Consider the following 20,355-nt stretch of genomic DNA (forward strand, 5'->3'; position numbering starts at 1 on the left):
CAAAATGAAACAAACCATGGACATTACATAATAACAAAACAGATCACCTTAAAACAAAGTATTCATGCATACCCAAAACTAAGGTGAATAATAAAAATTAAGATCATTTCTGAAAGTGTAAGGAAGACACTCACCATGAACTGAACATTGTCGAAGCCGTTAGACAGCAGGTGGTTTTCATACTGCACCAGGCCGATGTTGTCCAGCCACTGTCCCACAGATTGGACGGGGCAACGGGGACCTATGAGAGGATGCAGAGGGAGGCGTTTCAGAAGTGAGTAGCCGTCCACCCTGTAACAGCGGCAGTCTGGCTGCGAGAGCTGGCACTGCCACATCATGTTCCTCGCGATGTGGCTGTCAAACGAACCCGCCATGCTCGCAGAGAGACGGAGGATGCGAGCGAAAGAGAGAGAGGTAGTAAAGTGACTGCAGGGGGGTAAACAAGTAAATGATGCTTCAAAAACAGTTGAGAAAGAGAGAAAGACGAAAAAACGAAAAGGAGAGGGCTTCCTCTCTTAAGAGTGAACGTTAGGGTCCATGCTGGTGGAGAAATACGCTGGCTGTGAAGGTCGACATTCTTATAAGCTCCAAATTACATCCACAAACGAGGGTAAAGAGAGATGCGCGATCGCTAACAGCCGCCGCGCTGCTCAACCTGTGTCTCAACGTGTGTGAGCGCAGGCATGTGCGTGTTTGCGAAAGCGAGCAAGCATGTGTGTGTGAGAGAGCGAGATAGAGAGAGAGAGAGGGAGAGAGAGGAGAGAGAGGAACAACAGTGTGCAGTTTGCTTGGTAGATTTCGTTTCTCCAGCACTCCCACACTCATTTGTATGCTTCTGCGTCCTGTTCTCCCTCTCCCTCCCTTCTTTCCTCTAGCTGTACCTCACACTGGCGATAATAGCCATCAGATCAACCCCAGCCTCTTTGTCTGAGTGCAGAAGCTGCTGTTGCTCCCACACACAGTATGTGGGTGTCTGTGAGCACTGGAGGAACGGAAAGAGGAATGGGATTTCTGTGGACAGCAAAGCAAAAGACCACTGCAGAGTAGAGGGGATAACAGGGACAGAAGGAAATGTAGAGGTGAGGAGATGAAAGTGGAGAGGAGGAGAAATGCAAGGAGAGGAGGAACAAAAAAGGGAGGTGATGAGATATAAGGAAAGGCAAAACAAGAGGAGAGGAGAAGGGAGAGGCGGAGGAAAAGGTGAGGCTAAAGGAGGTGAAAAGGAGAGGTGAGGAGACAAGACGAGAGTTTAAAGTCAAGAAGAGGATCAGAGAGGAGACACAAGGTGAGGAGAGGATGTGAGTAAAAAGTGAGCAGTGAAGAAAAGAAATTAGAGGGGAAGAGGCAGATTAAAGGTGAGGAGATCAGATCAACTAAAAGAAAGCAGAGGAGAGGGGAGAGCATAAACGAGAAAAGTGGAGGTGGGTGAAAAGGAAAACAATGGAAGAATGACACGGAAAAAGAAAGAAACAAAGAAGAGATGAGAAAATAAGAGAAAAGACTAAAGGAAAGAAGAGAAATGGATAGGGGGTGGGTGAAAATAGATGTTAGGGGATAAGAGGAGAAGCTAAAGGAGAGAAGAGGAATGGAAAGGAGGTGGATAAAAAAATATATGAAGGGATAAGAGGAGAAGTTAAAGGAGAGAAGAGGAATGGAGAGTGGTGGGTTAAAAAGAGATGTGAGGAGATAAGAGGAGGCTCAAGGAGAGAAGAGTAATGAGAGGAGGTGGGTGAAAGAGAGATGTGAAGGGATAAGAGGAGTCTAAAGGAGAGAAGGTGGGTTAAAAATAGATGTTAGGAGATAAGAGGAGTCTACAGGAGAGAAGATGAATTGAGAGGAGGTGGGTTAAAAAGAGATGTTAGGAGATAAGAGGAGTCTAAAGCAGAGAAGCTGAATTGAGAGGAGGTGTGTTAAAAAGAGATGTGAGGAGATAAGAGGAGTCTAAAGGAGAGAATGTGGGTTAAAAGAGATATTAGGAGATAAGAGGAGTCTAAAGGAGAGAAGAGAAATGTAGTGGAGGTGGGCAAAAAGGAGATGTGAGGAGATAAGAGAAGGCTAAAGGAGAGAGAAGGAATGGAGAGGAGGTGGGTTAAAAAGAGATGTTAGGATATAAGAGGAGTCTACAGGAGAGAAGATGAATGGAGAGGAGGTCGTTAAAAAGAGATGTTAGGAGATAAGAGGAGTCTAAAGGAGAGAAGCTGAATGGAGAGGAGGTCGTTAAAAAGAGATGTGAGGAGATAAGAGGAGTCTAAAGGAGAGAATGCGGGTTAAAAAGAGCTGTTAGGAGATACTGTAAGAGGAGTCTAAAGGAGAGAAGAGAAATGTAGTGGAGGTGGGCGAAAAAGTTATGTGAGGAGATAAGAGGAGGCTAAATGAGAGAAGAGGAATGGGGAGGAGGTGGGCTAAAAAGAGATGTAATGAGATAAGAGGAGTCTAAAGAAGAGAAGAGGAATGGGGAGGAGGTGGGCTAAAAAGAGATGTAATGAGATAAGAGGAGTCTAAAGGAGAGAAGAGGAATGGAAAGGTGGTGGATAAAAAAGTAGATGTGAGCAGATAATAGGAGGCTAAAGGAGAGAAGATGAATGGAGAGGAGGTGGGTGAAAAGAGATGTTAGGAGAAAAGAGGAGTATAAAGGAGAAAAGAGGAATGGAGAGGAGAGGAGTTGGGTTAAAGAGAGATGTTAGTAGATAAGAGGAGTCTAAAGAAGAGAAGAGGAATGGGGAGGAGGTGGGCTAAAAAGAGATGTAATGAGATAAGAGGAGTCTAAAGGAGATAAGAGGAATGGAAAGGTGGTGGATAAAAAAGTAGATGTGAGCAGATAATAGGAGGCTAAAGGAGAGAAGAAGAATGGAGAGGAGGTGGGTGAAAAGAGATGTTAGGAGAAAAGAGGAGTATAAAGGAGAAAAGAGGAATGGAGAGGAGAGGAGCTGGGTTAAAAAGAGATGTTAGTAGATAAGAGGAGTCTAAAGGAGAGAAGAGAAATGGAAAGGAGGTGGGTGAAAAGGATATGTGAGGAGATAAGAGGAGTGTAAAGGAGTGAAGAGAAATTGAGAGGAGGTGGGTGAAAAGAGATGTGAGGAGATAAGAGAAGTATAAAGGAGAGAAGAGGAATGGAGAGGAGGTGGGTGAAAAGGAGATGTTAGGAGATAAGAGGAGTCTAAAGGAGAGAAGCTGAATGGAGAGGAGGTCGTTAAAAAGAGATGTGAGGAGATAAGAGGAGTCTAAAGGAGAGAATGCGGGTTAAAAAGAGCTGTTAGGAGATACTGTAAGAGGAGTCTAAAGGAGAGAAGAGAAATGTAGTGGAGGTGGGCGAAAAAGTTATGTGAGGAGATAAGAGGAGGCTAAATGAGAGAAGAGGAATGGGGAGGAGGTGGGCTAAAAAGAGATGTAATGAGATAAGAGGAGTCTAAAGAAGAGAAGAGGAATGGGGAGGAGGTGGGCTAAAAAGAGATGTAATGAGATAAGAGGAGTCTAAAGGAGAGAAGAGGAATGGAAAGGTGGTGGATAAAAAAGTAGATGTGAGCAGATAATAGGAGGCTAAAGGAGAGAAGATGAATGGAGAGGAGGTGGGTGAAAAGAGATGTTAGGAGAAAAGAGGAGTATAAAGGAGAAAAGAGGAATGGAGAGGAGAGGAGTTGGGTTAAAGAGAGATGTTAGTAGATAAGAGGAGTCTAAAGAAGAGAAGAGGAATGGGGAGGAGGTGGGCTAAAAAGAGATGTAATGAGATAAGAGGAGTCTAAAGGAGATAAGAGGAATGGAAAGGTGGTGGATAAAAAAGTAGATGTGAGCAGATAATAGGAGGCTAAAGGAGAGAAGAAGAATGGAGAGGAGGTGGGTGAAAAGAGATGTTAGGAGAAAAGAGGAGTATAAAGGAGAAAAGAGGAATGGAGAGGAGAGGAGCTGGGTTAAAAAGAGATGTTAGTAGATAAGAGGAGTCTAAAGGAGAGAAGAGAAATGGAAAGGAGGTGGGTGAAAAGGATATGTGAGGAGATAAGAGGAGTGTAAAGGAGTGAAGAGAAATTGAGAGGAGGTGGGTGAAAAGAGATGTGAGGAGATAAGAGAAGTATAAAGGAGAGAAGAGGAATGGAGAGGAGGTGGGTGAAAAGGAGATGTGAGAAGATGAAAGGCTAGATGAGAGGGGTGAAGTGGAGTTGGGTAAAAAGAAAAGCAGTGGAGGGAAGAAAAAATGAGGAGTGGAGATGCTAAAGAGAAAGTGAGGAGACAAAACAAAAAAATGATGGGAACAGAGAGGAGAGCTAGTCGGGAGAACACAGGTGAGGTAAGAGAAGAGGCGACTGGAGAGGAGACAAGAATATGAACAAAGGGAGAGGAGAAGTGGAGAGCGAAAGGAGTAAAGAGATGACAAAAACAGTGAAAGGACAAAGAGAGAAGCAAGAGGAAAGACGAAAAGAGAGCATATGACAGGTGAGAGGTGAAAGGAGAGAAAAAGGGGAGACGAGGGGCAAAAATAGGCTACGAGAGGCCATGACATGTGGGGCTTGACAAGAGTTGAAAAGGCATGAGAGAAAGTAAAAAGAAGAAAATAAGGATGAAAAAAGAGGAGAACAAGTGGCTCTGGAGACTTTTCCTCTATTTCCAAAAAGTCTCATCAAACTAATCCCCAGTCAGTGTAATGTTCTTTTTCATCACTGTAAAGAACAAAACTGTCCCATAATCAGTGTTTAGAGGTCTGAACCGTCCAGCCACTCCCTGTCCCCCTGCTCTCATTACAACTACAACAAATGCACAGGGACCGTACAAAGAGAATATTGTACCGTATCCATGGTTACGCCTCAGAAAGCTCCCTAGTCGCCTATGAGCGGGTCTTTGACATTACTAAAGCAAACTGTCTTGTTTCAAAGCATTGCAAACTTCACAGAAGCTGGATGACATTTATATTATGCCTCAGACCCCTATAGTGATGGATATCTGTTAAGAGTAGTATGAAAACTGATAATATGCATCAACGCACACACACCTGTATCTTGATCCCCTGTAACTTCCTCAAGCTCTGTGCCAATTCCAGCACCTATGGAGCTCATGATCTTGTCAATCTGTGGAGAGAAAGAGAAATTCAGGGCATCATGCACCAATTTTTTTTAAGGGGGCAGAGTGTGCACAGTTCACAGAAATTTGTGCATACACATACATCAAACGAATTATATTATAGAGCTTTCAGTCTTTTCCATGGGACTTACATTTCTAACAATATGAGCGCCCCTGCCTTTATGCAAAAAAAACTCCAAAATAAAAGTGTTGACTCACTTTCATATCAAATATTCCATCGGAATAATGACATGATATTGGTATCATATTTAAAACAGAAATGACATGTTTTATTTATTTAAGTTTTGTTTAATGACTTGTTTAATTGTGCATTAATGCATTTTGCACAACAACTGCATTATGAAATTAATGTCATTTTAAATCCATAAAGTATATAAACAACAAAAATGACATAAGCTAAAGCAACACGATTGATTTTAATGTTCAATAATGATTTAAAAAAATATGTTTAGATAAAATGATTGGAGGAACAGATTTTTGCATTAAATTTTACCTCATATGTGAGCATGTGTGAACTTTGGCGTTGTGCCAAGAAGATGAATCTAGAAATTTCTACTAATATAACGTCGAGACGGTCACATTTTAAACCATACATTTTCTACACAGAGGAGGTTAACTGCACATGAAAAGTGCGACTCTAAAAAGAACGACTACACATTTAGGATCAAGTAGTCACTTCTTTTTATTCCTACACTTTAGAGCTAAATAAAAGTACGATCAACTTTGTTGCGATTAATTTTGCGATTGCCTCATGTGATCTCCTGGCTTTCTATGCCATTTGGTACCTTGTTCTCTTCATGTGTTCAATGCTTATTATCTGTGTCATTTCACTTTATTTATTATGACTCAACTTGTATACTTAAATGTTCTGATTTCTTTGTATGAATTCAATATTTGGCTTGATGGCTACTTCTGGTTGAAATTTTGTGTCAATAGTCCACTTAGAAATCCCCTCACTGATAAAAATGCTGATGTGTCAAATATTTATTTTCCCCACTGTATCTCAGTTTTTTTCTCAATATTTGGTATATTTGAAGAAACCTACACGTATTTGAGAGAGAACAAATGAAGGTATGATGAAACATTTTTGAAAGCAGACAGTCTCTTCTTTCATTTGATATATTGCATGTTTATATAGTTAAAGAAGAACATTTTCTGGAAGGCATTAAACTTTTGTGAAAATCATAAAAAATGCTGGCGCTGGCTGGCAACAAAAAAAAAAAAAAACTATTTTCCCGCTGGTGGGAAATGGTTAAGAACAGCCATCAGGGCAATTGCATATGTTTGCATAATGCCAGGCTCTCATTCCTATTTTTAAATACATTAAATGCGGCATTCCCCAATAGACTTCTTCTTATTCCTGTTATGTTCAAAACCTCAGTACCAGTTTCTCCTAAATGTCAGTAATTATCTTCCAAAAACTGGCTAAAAGCTGGGTGAAAAATGGGAATGATGAAGGTAATTCATCAAGATCAGTTCTGTTATGTCAGTTTGTAGAGAGAGTGCAACGGGTTTCTTGATGAATGTCTCCTCATTAGGATGACAGTGATGTTCGGAGTGGAGAAAGTGGCGTTTCACATCCTTAGAGGCGAACACCTGCCTTCAAAGAACAGCCCTCAGTGTCTCTCAGTGGACTGAGTTTTACTATAAAGAGCGCTCAGATGAACGGATGCAGAACTCTCTTCTCTTGGCTTTGATCAGTTATTTCTAATATATGTTCACTTCTGAAGTCCAGACAGCTGGGTGAGGATAGGAAGTAAATGCTTTGACGCATTAAATTTATGGACTGTTGAATCTCTTTTATAAAGTGGAAAGGTCTTTTGAAAACTGGCAGTGTGTGAATAGAAGTGCTGACCTGAAAGAGATTTCACAAAAGATGCAGTAAACTGACCCAGTCTATGAAAACCAAGCTAAAGTCATTTTTTTGTGATTTACGGTTTTCTACATATAATCATTGTGCATTATGTAAAGACGATTCTGTGAAAATATAACTTTGCTATCTTTAATATAGATTAAAAAAATTAAAAGATAGCACTTCATGCATTTTTACTGATCAGTTTTTTTTATTTTGATCTTGCTAAAATGTTTTATGACACTATTATCCCCACTTTCCCAACATCTATCGTCTAAATCTTATTGGAAATAGATTTAAATCTAAGCTAAAAAACAAAAACAAACAAACATTAAACCGTAAAAGAAGCTAAATATCAAGTGTTTACCTTCCTAATCTAATGTTTACTCTACCTAATCTATTGTCTTTCTAACAGCCATTAGATTTTATAACCGATGCTATACAAGATGACTGTTGTAGAAATCTGATTGTGTATTGATAAAGGTAACGTGTGCCTTATGCTTCCTGCTCAAAACTAATTTAATGTGGTGCTGTGTATAATGTAGTTTCTCAGGTCATTGTGTACAAACTGTTGTAATTGTATTGGTAATTTTAAAATGTTGATACTATTTATTATTGTGCGTTGTGAGCTTATTTTGGCATGTGAATTTTCCTTCAGGGATTAATAAAGTTAATCAAATCAAATTTAATTCAAGGCCGAAGTATAGTCCAATTTTACATGTATGCGCCGCGCAGATTTTTGAAACGCCCGCGTAAATTGTAGACGTAGGTCACGCATGCGCGTACAGGAGAGTGTAATATGTAGCCCAGGAGATACATGGCTTTTTGTCGCAATGCGTATGCTTTGAACCTAAAAAAAACAATACTCCAGGGTTAAGTATTGTAATGACTAAAATGTCAACAAAAACTCAAAAACTCACTGAATCCATGAAGTGATACTTGTGGGAAGAATAAATGCTTCGCCATTAAAAACTGTAGTCGTACTGTGCGTTCACAAAGCTGGTAGTCTCAACATGTATATACACTCAAAAAATGGGTTTTGTAGCACTGTTCATTATACACAAATATATTTAGTTACATTAACACATACACATTTATTTTTAAGACAAAATACAAGTGTAATGTGTTATGCTAAATCAATTTGTTATTCACTCTGGTTTACCTAACTACCTATCTTTAAACTAAAGTAATTGGTTTACTTTTGCGATAGAGAGTAGACCTATTATCAGGTTCATATTCCGGAACAGAGGGGGCGGTAATGCTCCATTAAGCTGGTTGCCAACCGCCGGTAAAAAAGAAAGAAGAAGAAGAAGAATAATTTTTTTCAAACTAAAGGATGTGACGTCATTTTAACGACTTCCACGAAGACGGCGCGCAGGTGATGGTGTGGTAAGTAAACTAAATACGTTTATTCTTCAATCCATCTTAAAACATTGTTGAGGCAACTTTATTTTATGTTTAAGGCGATGGTGTTTGTTTTTGATGGTGATGATTTCACGTCATTTGTGCAGCAGTGAGGTAAAGTGTGTGATTTGTGCGTTTCAAATGTAATGGAGTGCTTCACGCGATCTGTCGTGTGACGTGTTTAAACCGTATTACACGTGATGTACTCGTGTTTAAACAGTATTAAACGTGTTGTTCAATTTCGGGCCATTATTAGTGTTTTATGATAGCAGCAGTGTTGTAAACTGCGTGATTTGTGCGTTTCAAAATGATCGGATTGCTTCACGTGTTCGTGGTGAGTTGAACTTCGATTTTCCGTCGTGTTCCGGTGGTAACGTTAGCCATTGAACTTGTTTTACTGGTGATAATAGTGCTTTTGAAACGTATTTTCCTGTGTTTAGTCAGAGCATTTTCTCAAGGGGTTCTTAAAGTTTATTTTTATTTGTTACTCTGAATGAATACTTAAAGTAAGTTATGTTGAAATGTAAAATTTGTGATCTAAATTACTAAAACATGAAAGACTGCTGCACGTGCGTTGTGGTGGTTATCATAGATATCATAGTACATATTCTAATTGATATATTCAAGACATGATTATATGCTCTACTTGTTCATTTAAGTAGGAATTATGCTACAGATGTAATATTGCATGACGACAAAGGCCCACTTTCACTTGTAATTTGTGTGCATGGCATGCAGTGCACTGTCATCAGAAAAAGAATACTTTGCTGACATAAACAGTCACTTAAAGAAGAGTAAAACGGTATTTTGCATGTTATCAGGTTGTGTTTTCCAATCAAATGTCAATGGGACTTCTATATCACACAAAAAAAGAAAACACAACCAGCATTCACTGAGTGATTTTAAGCCTGGTGTAGTTTCCATTGCTGAAGTATTACAGGAGGTCAAACGTTTTTATGGTGATGAGGCAAGTGATGCTTTTGTTCATGACTGAAGCCAGATGTGTTTTATTAAAACAGATTATTTAAACTAGAGCATATCACACATTTTTTAGGTAAACTGCATTGTATGTTAAAGTCTGTCAGTGCCTATTTTAGTTAGCTAGCTGATGATTGATTATCCATTGCTTGAGTTATATGGTTGGTGCTTTGTTTGGTGACTTTGAAAAGACAAGTCCACGCATATTGTAAAATATGCTTTTATTTTGTTAAATGGACAATTCATAAGTTAATGTTTTTTTAAACCATACTTACAATTGATTTAAAAAAAATAATTAACTAAATTTTACTTGTTTTCCACAGTCATACCACAATGACTTCTCCAGTCTGGCTAAAAGTTACAAAAGGTGATCCTTCAGTATGCCATTCCTACTTCAGTGAGTCAAAGGACCTGTCAAAGGAAATAGAAAAACAATGTAATCTACAAGGACATTTAAGGCTGCAGTTCATGGATTCTGACTTGGGCAATTAGTTTTTAAATCTCATGTACACATCTGAAATTCAAGACAAAAGTACACTAAAGGTGGTATTCCTGACAACACCAAGTAATTGTGACAACTTGCCCCCACCACAACTGAACAGTTCTCAAAAGGAGTACCTGCTCATAACCAGCTCTTTCACTTTCATCCTGCGACACAGTATTTTGTCAACCCCATCTACATCATTAAGCTCTGACTGTGTTGCAAAAGTGTGTCTTGCCAAATATATAACAAAACTGAGAAAAATTGGCTGTAATGAAGTGAAATTAAATTTACTCAAGCCCAAACCAGCTGGAATTTCCAGTGCTGTTTACCATATATATATATATATATATAAAAAAAACATGCAATGCTGAGGTGAACTACTGCCCTTACCATCCACAAACGGAGACATCCAAAACACTGGAAGTAGTCAGTTTAATACTTCTGTCTGAAATTAAAAAGAACAATAAGAAAACATTATGAATGCTGATGGACAAGACCTTTTCTATCAGGAGACATGAGGTTGTCAAGGAATCGCCTTCAATAGCAGATTTCAAAACTAGATGACCTGCTCTTTTCAGAAGGGAAGAGGTGAGTGAAAAGTTTTTGAGTCATTTATGTTTAACTTTATTGGTTTTGTGGTAACAATAATTTATTTTGTTTTGTAGATTTGTGCAGAGTTTAAAAGAATCACAACAGCCCCATTGGTGTCTACATACTTGGCGAAGATGAATCCATATTCTGCAAAGCTTATAAGGATCTATGCAAAACAGGGAGTCGTCAATGGACAGAGAATTAAAAACCTGCTGGTCTCCACAACACGGGTATGATGAACTGCACTCATTAAAACCTTATAATAAAACTTCTTTTTGCACTGGTGAAATTGGAATTAGAAAGTTTCTGGAACTTGTAAAAAAGAAACATAGGTACAGTTTAAAGTGTCCCTTTTTGTTGTTGTTTTCCACTTACATGCTTTATTTTGCATAATAATCTAAAAATAAAGGTAAATGTTTACCTGATATTGTGAATGCTACAATTAATAACATTTTGATATTTTCATATTTAGACTGACAACATTGATCAGACTCGGATCTTTCTTTGTCTACCTGAATGAAGACCCGACCAGTCTAATTAAAGAGTATTTGGTAAGTATATGTGCATATATATACTTTGCTGTATTATCAAGGAATTGAAATGTTGTGGTATCCCAGGTGAAAAAGTAGTACACTTCCATATTGTACTTACAGTGCTCTATTTTAAACTAATTTATACTTGGTATACTAAAATTTATTCTTTAGTACTTTTTAAGATGTTCTTAAGATTATCTAAGTGTACTTATTTGTGCTGTTTTGAGACAACATAATTATGAACTAAAATGTGCTTTGAATATACTATCTCTGTATTAAAAATGTATTTAGTTAAAACTTGTAAACTTGAACCCAACTTTCATACAAAGATGGGTTCAAGTTTAGTACGAGTGGTACCTAAATACATTTTTAAAATAGATTTTTAGAACATTTTAGTTCATATTCATGGTGTCTCAATAATAGAACAGGGAAGTACAATTATACCTTGTTCACACTGTCAGTCTAAATATGATTTTGGTGCATATTCGAATCCATCAATTCCAATTCAATCACATTTAGAATGTGTGAACGGCCAAAAACCACATGAAATCAGTGTTTTTTCAAATCTTTTTCGGGCTACATCCATGGGTGGTTTAAAATCCTTTTCAAATCGCATTTCTGGAAATCCAAGTCAGTCTGACCGCTCTGATCGCATTTGTGTAGCTTTTCAGTTATGTCATGCTGTTGCATCACATAAAACGTAAACACGTCAGATGTTGAGGCAGATTGTCGTGCCAACGCAACGTCATTGCCATAGAAACATTGCAGATAATCCAGAAAACGGCAGAACGCTACAGGACGCACAGAACAGTTGTGATCCACAATATGGACAATGAGTTTGTCAAATCGGATATGCCCTAAAATCTGATTTAGACTGACATTGTGAACAATGTACAAGATGTTTAAGATTATCTTAAGTAGTACAAAAGAAGAGTTTTTTGTATACTACGTACAGAATTAGTGCATGAAAATAGAGCACTTTAAGTACATTATGGACGTGTACTTTTTCACCTGGGATAACTTTTTATTTTATCTCATCTCCACTCATGGTATTTCAAACCTAGGAGTTTCTTTCTAATGCAGAAAACAAGATATTTTAAATAATGTTGGTAAGCAAACAATACTTGCCCTCTTTGACTTTTTGGCTGTTGTACATTATGGAATATGAGACCGTTCTTAAAATACTTCAGTTTTACAGAATCAAGTGATGTGTTGGTTTTGAATAACATTAAATGGTAAATGAGATTTTTCTGACATTATTAACAAACATAAAATAATTTTATCATTGTCATTCTCACCTGCAGGATACAGATGCACCCAGTACCCAGGAGGCGATCCAGAAGATGGTGATGGGAGTGCTTGTTGTAAAAATGTATGGTTCAGACATCGAAGACAGCCCAGCAGATGTTGGAGTGTTATTAAAGGGATTAAGAGTTCTCGGACCTCAACAACAGTGTGTATGCGACAACCATGCTGATGGGACTGAAATATGAACTGAACTTGAGCTACTTTCCCAAATTCAGGTACACTTTTGAAGTATTGCAGTTGTTGTTTCTGGAGCTAGATGGGAAGTAACTATCTCATAAAGTTCAGACGCTGAAGACCAAGCCTTTTGCAGATGTTTTGAAAAATGAAATATTAAAACATTCCTATGTAAATGCCATGTTTTTGAAATGGCAGTACAATAACATTCAGGAAGTAAGCAGTGTCGTCAATTTATTTTGATAGTTTTGCAGTGTGTTTTTATTTAATTAGATTAATGTAGAGTTGTTTAAAGCTTTGGCTGTACGTAAATGGTCCTGCATCTAATTTGTCATGGAATGTTAACGTTTATAATGTTTTTACATAACCATTTAACTTAAAATTATACCAAAGTTGTTGAAAAATCTTTGAAAGTCGCATGTGCCAGCTCTCTGAATGGAGAGCAACCTATTTTGTCAGTTAGCATTACAGTTGTGTAATACTGTTGTTTAATTATACGTATCCGGGGGCTTGAAAAAACTGCCTGAATGGTGCTTCGTGCATTTCATTTGTCAGTAAGTGTAAAAAATTGTAATGTTGTTATAAGGTTACATTGTAATATCCAAAGTCCTTGAAAAACTTTGCAAGTTTTTCAAGTTGATGAGTGCATCTCATTTGTCGGTATATCCTTTACGGTATCTGTAGTTTAAGTGCAATAAACATGGCTTGAAGAACTGGTGTCTGAGAATCTTTTATGAATAAAATGAATGTTATATAGAGTTTATTACAAAAAGTATATTTTTGTGTGTGATTTAACTTGAAATAGAAATTGTTGTGTTAAAGTAAATAAAAGTAATTGGATGGAACCACTGTCCACAATGTAAATGAGTTGTATGAATAAACTACTCTTGATTTGGACAAGCAAAAAATATTTGATTAGTTTGTACAAGTTAAACACATGTTCAGAAAACGTAACAATCTTAAGTTATGGATAAGTAACTAAGATAATTTTGTTGAACATTACCACTTCACATTAGTTATTTATTATTCAATTGTGTTGCTGCAACAAAAGAATTTGGCATTGACTGAAAACAACCTTTAAATGTTAATAAAAACTAACTGTGTTGTGTGGAACCACTGTCCACAATAAAATTGTGTTCGTTTAAAGTATCCTTTTTTTGAGTGTATATAGCTCAAATTGAGAGCTTTTTTACAACTTACCAGATTGTCCAACCTCCTCACTCACTTTCTTTCGAGCAAGATCCTTTTTATTCCGGTTTCAAATAAAATATGAAGATGTGTCGTACAGCTCCAGGTGTGCAAATACAGCGACTATGATTTTGTCATAATCACGTCACTGCTAGGGCAAGCTCCTAACGCTGTGCCACTATCCGCCAAAGTTCAATTTTTCTGTGCTGCCTCATTCGCGCACAACACATCATCGATGTTTATCTCGTCTTTGCATTGACTTAACGTAAATCACTTGCTCTTAACACTTTAATTGCGTCTGGTGTGAATGCACTATAAGTGATACAAATATCTTTATAATATTAATGGCAAACATAGTTAAAATAAGCATGAAAAAACATAAACCAAAGTTGTTTTTTGTGAGAGTCGGCCTAGAAGTTTATATTCTGCCTAATTAAGAGTCACAATCTAAAGGGTATTCCCTCCATTAACTGACCGACTGCTTTCATTGCCACATTACACTAAATAAAAGTTGCCCTAGCGAAAAAAATCCCCATCATTGAAAACTGGAAGAACACATTGCATCTTGGGCCTATCATTATGAATACTTAATATTTATAGAATTGGTATTTATTGAATTAAGTTCAGATCATGATTTTGCACCACACATTAAAAACTCACGGGGCACAGAAAAAAACAAACCTTTCAAGCTAGTCAGCTTGGTTACCTCGCCGTCAAACTGCTGTAAGTGAATTAATTAAGTGGAAATGATTCAGCAATTAGCTGGTAATTAAAACGTTATTACCTCCTCCCACTCCGCCGTAAAGGAGGGAGTTCGTTCCAGTCTTTCTGGGCTGTTCTGTCCTCTTGAACTCCACTGCTCCTCCTCAATAGGAGAGACGGCTACAAGGTTAGAGTCTGATTTGGAGAAATTCCTGGACAGCTGAAGGTCCAAGACGTTTTTTGGGATGGAGCGCATCCTCCCTAAAGTGCAGGCTCTTTCCTCGTAGCCTGTGGCGTTGGTGGCTGGGCTCGAGCCTCCTGTGCTGTTGTTCTGGGCCTCCCCGTTCCTCGCGTGCTTGTCCTGTTCGTTGGGTGTCACTGGAGTCTGGTTGACCCGGGTGTGAAAAACAGTCCTGTAGACTATCTGCGGTTTGGGTTCCCTCTGGGTTTTAAGCGCAGACGCCTCGCTGCCTGTTCTAGGGAAGGGGGGTGGGTACTCTGGCGCTCGGAGCAGATTCCCGTGTTGGACGGGGGGCTCGGGAACGCTGAATTTCCTGACACTGCTGTAAAGCTGGTAGGGGTTGTCCGGAGATTCGCAGGCAGGAGAGGAGCCGTGAAGGAGTCCGGCAAACTGCTCTGGAACGTGGCTGTTTCTTCGTTCGTCTTTTTCTATGCACTCCTTCTGGTGTGTTGCCTCATCTACAAAATAAGGAGGAAAAGGCTTTCTTACTTTCTACACATAAGCACACATGAACACTGCATAAACAACTCACACAGAATATACTGTAATAAACCTTGAGTGTCTGGAAAGTGTCCCTGTCCAAAAGAAATAAAAACAGTGTCAGCGAAGCAAATGTGTTCTCCTGTAGATGTTGAAGAAGAAGAACACTTGTGTATTTGTATATATGTTAAGACACAGACTAGCTATATTCAGACAGGCTACAAATGAAAAGGCAAAATCGTGGTGCGTGAGAGACCCCACTATTGTACTCCATTTCTTCCCTCATGGTGACTCCTGGATGGCCCCATATAAAGAAGTCCAGGACCCCTTCACTAAAAAGCTTTTTTAAGCATGCATGTCCACGGGCGCCTTGCGATCTGTAGTGTGATTGAGGACAACTGTGAGTTCAGTGAGGTCACAGGTTTGTTTAAGTTTAGATGAATACAAGAGAAATCTGGATCTTTTCAATGGTTCTTAAAAAAGGAATTGTTTAGTATAGGTCTAGTGTTACACTGAAAAAAAAGATTCATTCAATTTACTCATTCTTTTAAGTGGTTACAATCAATTTATTTAAGCTACATTTAAACAAATACATTAGAAAAAAAAATGTTTAAATATAGCTTAAATAAATTGTTTGCAACCACTTACCTTAAAACAATTGAATAAATAATTTTTTCAGTGTAGTTTTGTTTTTATAATATAATATAATGTAATTTAATGTAACGTAACGTAATATACACTGTTAACGATTTCCCTGTATTTTTACAGTACGGTACTGGCAGCACGGTTGCCAGTAAGTTACTGTATTTTGGGTTTACAGTACTGTACTGTAATACCATTTTACAGTACACAAACTAGTACTGTATAGTTACAAAGCAGTACTGTACTGTAATTTTACAATATTTTATTACAGTAGTCTATTTTTACAGTAATTTACTGTAATGTCTATATTGACCCATAAATACTATTTATTACTTATTACAGTTAATACAATAATATTATATAAAATAGCTAGATATTTAGGTTTAAATCTATAGTTATTAATATGGTAAAAATGCTATCCTTGACATGACATAATGAATTAAAAGGCAATCCAAGCAATGTTTGTATCAAAATTTTATTTAAAAAAACATTTAATTGAAACAAAACATTTAAAACAAGATTTTAAACAATAATAAACATATAATCAAGTAACATAAAATAAAATCAACAAGTATAAACAAGTTTGGAGACCCCTGCTGTAACATATTTAACTCTGGCAAATAGAACACTGTTCCATAGTTTGAAGTTTTCAGTTTAAAGTCCATCATCGACTAAAAGGTAACATTTCACTGTGGTAAAAAGAACACTGGCCCATAGTTTTAAATATTCTACTTGAATTTCATTTAACACTAAAAATAAATGCATTAAACTGGCAGACAGACCACAGTGGCCTTTACTTTGAAGTCGTCCATTCGAACTCAATCAGGGACTGCATGAAGCTGTTCACATGGGGGTTAATGGCCACAGCTTTTCTCTGCACCAAGTTCCTTGTCTTTTTGCTTGCTCCTTGTCTGGATGTGCATTTTTTCCCATCTTTGGAATTAATTCTATCCAGAAACCTGTTAGAAATATCATAAACATTAAGTCAACAAATATAAGATAGAAAAAGATTCTTAAAAAATTTAACTCAGCCTTGAATTTACCCCTATTCTGAAACCTTTTGCTCTTATTCTACTGTTCCACACCTAATTACATTAAAATACAGAAGATTCACTTACCTCGGAACAAACTCTTTCCTCAATGGACAGCATCCACATGGATCATGTCATGATTGAATGTCCTGAACAGAAAGTAAAATTGTTACTGATTTGGACACAACTTTTTATTCTGAAAACAAAATCTTTTGTCAATAAAGTCCAGGGACACCTCTGCTAAATAAATACAATTATTAAATTAAATTTCTTATAACCAAAGTCTGAATATTTCTGTTTGTATATTTCTACATGGCAAACTAAGACAATTGTGTACATGTTGTGTATGGTCGTGTTACAGTGTTGTGTGTGGGAATTGTGAATGAGTGTATACATGGGTATTTAAAGAAACTGTAGTGGTAAAGTGCAAACTTACCGAACATAATGTGCTTGGTGTGTGTCTGGTGTCACCCATTGTGCCTCCACATCTGCCTTAACTCCTGAAAAGTGCAATGACACTCATGTAAACTACAAATAAAAAGTGATCAGCACATTCCTGTGTACTTTTACATGTGACGTGAAAGCATTTAATATTGCAGTCGAAAAAATACATGACTTGTAACTGTACATCATGTACTTGCCTGGTGCCTTTAAAGATGATCCATCTTACCCAATCCAGCTTACAAGCAATGGTAAGACTGTAAAAAAGACAAATGTTACAAAATCTGTTAGCCATAGAAATAAGTAGACATTGTGAAGGAAATGGTAAAAGAAAATTTAGTAACACTTTACTATAAGAGTTTATTCCTTAACATTTGGTAATGCCTTAGCTAATATGAACTAACAATGAACAATATATTTTACAACATTAATAATATTTGATAATGTTCATTGTGCAGAGACAAAGTGATTGATTTAAAAATGTATTAAGTGTTTAAATCTAATATCATGCTATGCTAACAAATAAAACATTACTGTAAGTGTTAAGTCAGTTGTAAAACAAATATATATATATATATATATTAGTTGTTATATTATATATTATATATTATATATAAATATCTAAATAAGTCTTTTTTAAATTATTATTCTATAACATCTTGTCTACAGAAAATCTCTGAAAATGTCTCGTTTAGTGCAGAAAATAGCGATTTATAGTGACAAGGTAAAAAGACTGTCCCTTTAATGTTTTACCCGGACGGCTGCGGTGTGACACTATTTCACGCAAAGTTTTTTAACAAGTTAGTAGCTAGCTGCTCACTTTAAAGATAAACATGATCGCCTAAATCTGAGCAATCCTGGTGATGCCAGTTTCCTACACGATGTTATAATGGACTATTTTTACATCAAGAGATGAAGGATCAGATGACAGAGACGAGAAGACAAAGGTACGTAAATGCGGAGCCCATTCTCTTTTCGTGCATTGATTTGATGTGTTTTGGAAACTTATATATACAGCGTGTAATGCATCTGAAGTGGTGGAAACAATATGCCATAAAAATGTATTGGACAACTTACTGGGCGTGTAAAACGCTTAAGAGAAGATATTCTCTGCTTTTGCTGATATAAGTTACCGTAATATAATAACAACAACAATAAGCGCGGCAATCCCTTTCGTTCATCCGATATTAAGATGAGCCCAGGTCTGAATTATATTTGGTCGAAGTTAAAGCTGCGATGAGTTCGATGCATGTATCCAGTTAAATATGAGGTTTCTTGTTTTCACTTCTGTGGAGGAGTTCGGTACTACAGTATGCTGTGTACGGCGTGTCAAGTCCTATCTGTTTACAACCACGAGTCAGCCTTACCAAACAGTCGAACTTCATACTTTTCTCTGACGCTAACTGAACGGATGAAACGCCGTCAACGACCGTTATGCTGGGACCGCAAGCCCGCGCTGGCGGGTTGTCTTTGTCCATTTCGTTAAAAATAGTTTCATTGTCACCACACTTTCAACACAATATAAACTCACCAAACCGTCATAATTTAGTTAAAACAACCCTATATTCATTTAAAAAGGTGTAAAGCGAGTTAAAGCAGCGGTAGACATCTGTGTGTAACGTTTACGTTAGCTTACTTTCTGAGGGAGATTGAAACTTTGTTGGCGACCGTTTTTCTCTCTCATTGCACGTTTAAAACAATATTGTGACAAACTATTGACAACATTCTTAAACTAAAAATTAAGTTTTCATGAAACAGAAATATTTCAAACTTACCGAACTGACAGAAATCAATCGTCCTCCTTCAGCTGCAGCCAAGAGTTGTGCTCTCCCTCTGTCTGTGTGATTTGACGTTGGCGCACTTTCACTGATTATTGCAAGTACACCTGGCACATTACAGCAATGGCTACAGCAAGGTTACATCAAGACCAAAATATACTGTAAAATTTTCCCGCTCAAACAAATTTACCCAGAATGCATTATGAACTGCAGTACTGTACTGTAATGTACACATACAGTATAGTACTGTGGATTTTTACAGTACAGTGCTGCTAAATCTACAGCGACATCTAACAGTGTAATATAATATAGCTACTGTAGATGTAATGTGTGAAATGCATGTGGAAAACATGTTAAAAAGTGCTGAGACTACAAAACTTTTATGCATGTGGTAGCTGAAGGGATCATTAAAATGCAGATATTTAATAAACAAACATGACTGGGGTTTGATATCAGAATTCTGTATGTACTACAAAACAAATAGTTTTTTTTTAGTTAATATCATTAAATGCAATACATTAAAACAGAGCTTGTTCTTTCTAACAAAGAGAGTTCTGACATTTTCTGAAATAGAAGAAAAAACAAAACAAAAAAACATTTAATTAGTTTAATTAATTAATTGAATGTAATTAACTGTTTTCCCAATGCTGCATGACTTAAACAACTATCAAACTTTTTATTTTTATTTCATTTATTTTTAGGTGAATCTGTCTCCAAATGCAAAAAAATAAATATTTTTAATTTTAATTATTATTATTATCATCATTGTATGGATGATTGATTTTATTTCTCACCTTTACATCTGAAGGAAACTTTATGAACTGAATATTTATGATGCTGTTATAAAACTATTTGACAGAGTATTAACACTTAATGACATTTTAAAGACAAATTATACTGTATTTGTTTCACTGTAGTTGAGGTCAAGAAAAATATTTCTGACACTGTTATAATCTATTCGACAGAGTATTAATAACATTTTAATGAAAAATTCAATTTGTATCACTGGTAAAAAAAAGTGGTCAGTTATGGTGTATTGGTTAATGTCAAGTTGTCATAACAAAGACATCTCAAACAATGTCATCTTTGCATTAAAAATGACATAATTGAATGAATGACACTTAATTACTGTTTTTAAACTTGCATAAAATCTCCTTCATGTTCATGCACTGTAAATGTCACGGTGTGTTTTAACACCGAATAAGGAAAACTAAAGACGAACCCAAACGCAAGGAATGTATGAAAATAAACTATGTATTTAATAAAGCAGAACAAAACAAACCCACGTGGGGGTAAACAGAACATGAAATAATAACACTGTGGTGGAACACAAATACAGAAACAACTGGAACAGATCTCGACACGAAGCACATGAATACAGAGTTTTCAACAATGAACGCGCACACGACGGAGAACAAGAGGGCATTATAAAGACACGACATCAAATGGGGAACAGGTGAA

General features: G+C 36.9%; 1 protein-coding gene and 1 long non-coding RNA gene across 4 annotated transcripts in view; both read right to left on the bottom strand.

Moving 5' to 3' along the window:
* anks1b (ankyrin repeat and sterile alpha motif domain containing 1B) overlaps positions 1–20,355 on the bottom strand; it is a 248,589-nt gene that overhangs the window by 61,925 nt on the left and 166,309 nt on the right. For all 3 annotated transcript variants that reach the window (XM_065268491.2, XM_065268490.2, XM_073814739.1), the window contains 3 exons: positions 14,364–14,980; positions 4,979–5,054; positions 135–241 (listed from right to left, as the gene is read on the bottom strand). In XM_065268491.2, the coding sequence (XP_065124563.1) occupies positions 135–241; positions 4,979–5,054; positions 14,364–14,980 (800 nt within the window). The remainder of the gene's footprint in view (positions 1–134; positions 242–4,978; positions 5,055–14,363; positions 14,981–20,355) is intronic.
* LOC135749819 (uncharacterized) lies at positions 15,752–19,183 on the bottom strand. Its single transcript, XR_010532490.2, has 5 exons — positions 18,892–19,183; positions 17,317–17,373; positions 17,112–17,175; positions 16,763–16,824; positions 15,752–16,603 (listed from the first exon to the last, which is right to left on the bottom strand). It is a non-coding gene; the product is annotated as an uncharacterized lncRNA (long non-coding RNA).

The sequence above is a fragment of the Paramisgurnus dabryanus genome, chromosome 1 (genome assembly GCF_030506205.2).
Source record: "Paramisgurnus dabryanus chromosome 1, PD_genome_1.1, whole genome shotgun sequence".
NCBI classification, from domain to species: domain Eukaryota; kingdom Metazoa; phylum Chordata; class Actinopteri; order Cypriniformes; family Cobitidae; genus Paramisgurnus; species Paramisgurnus dabryanus.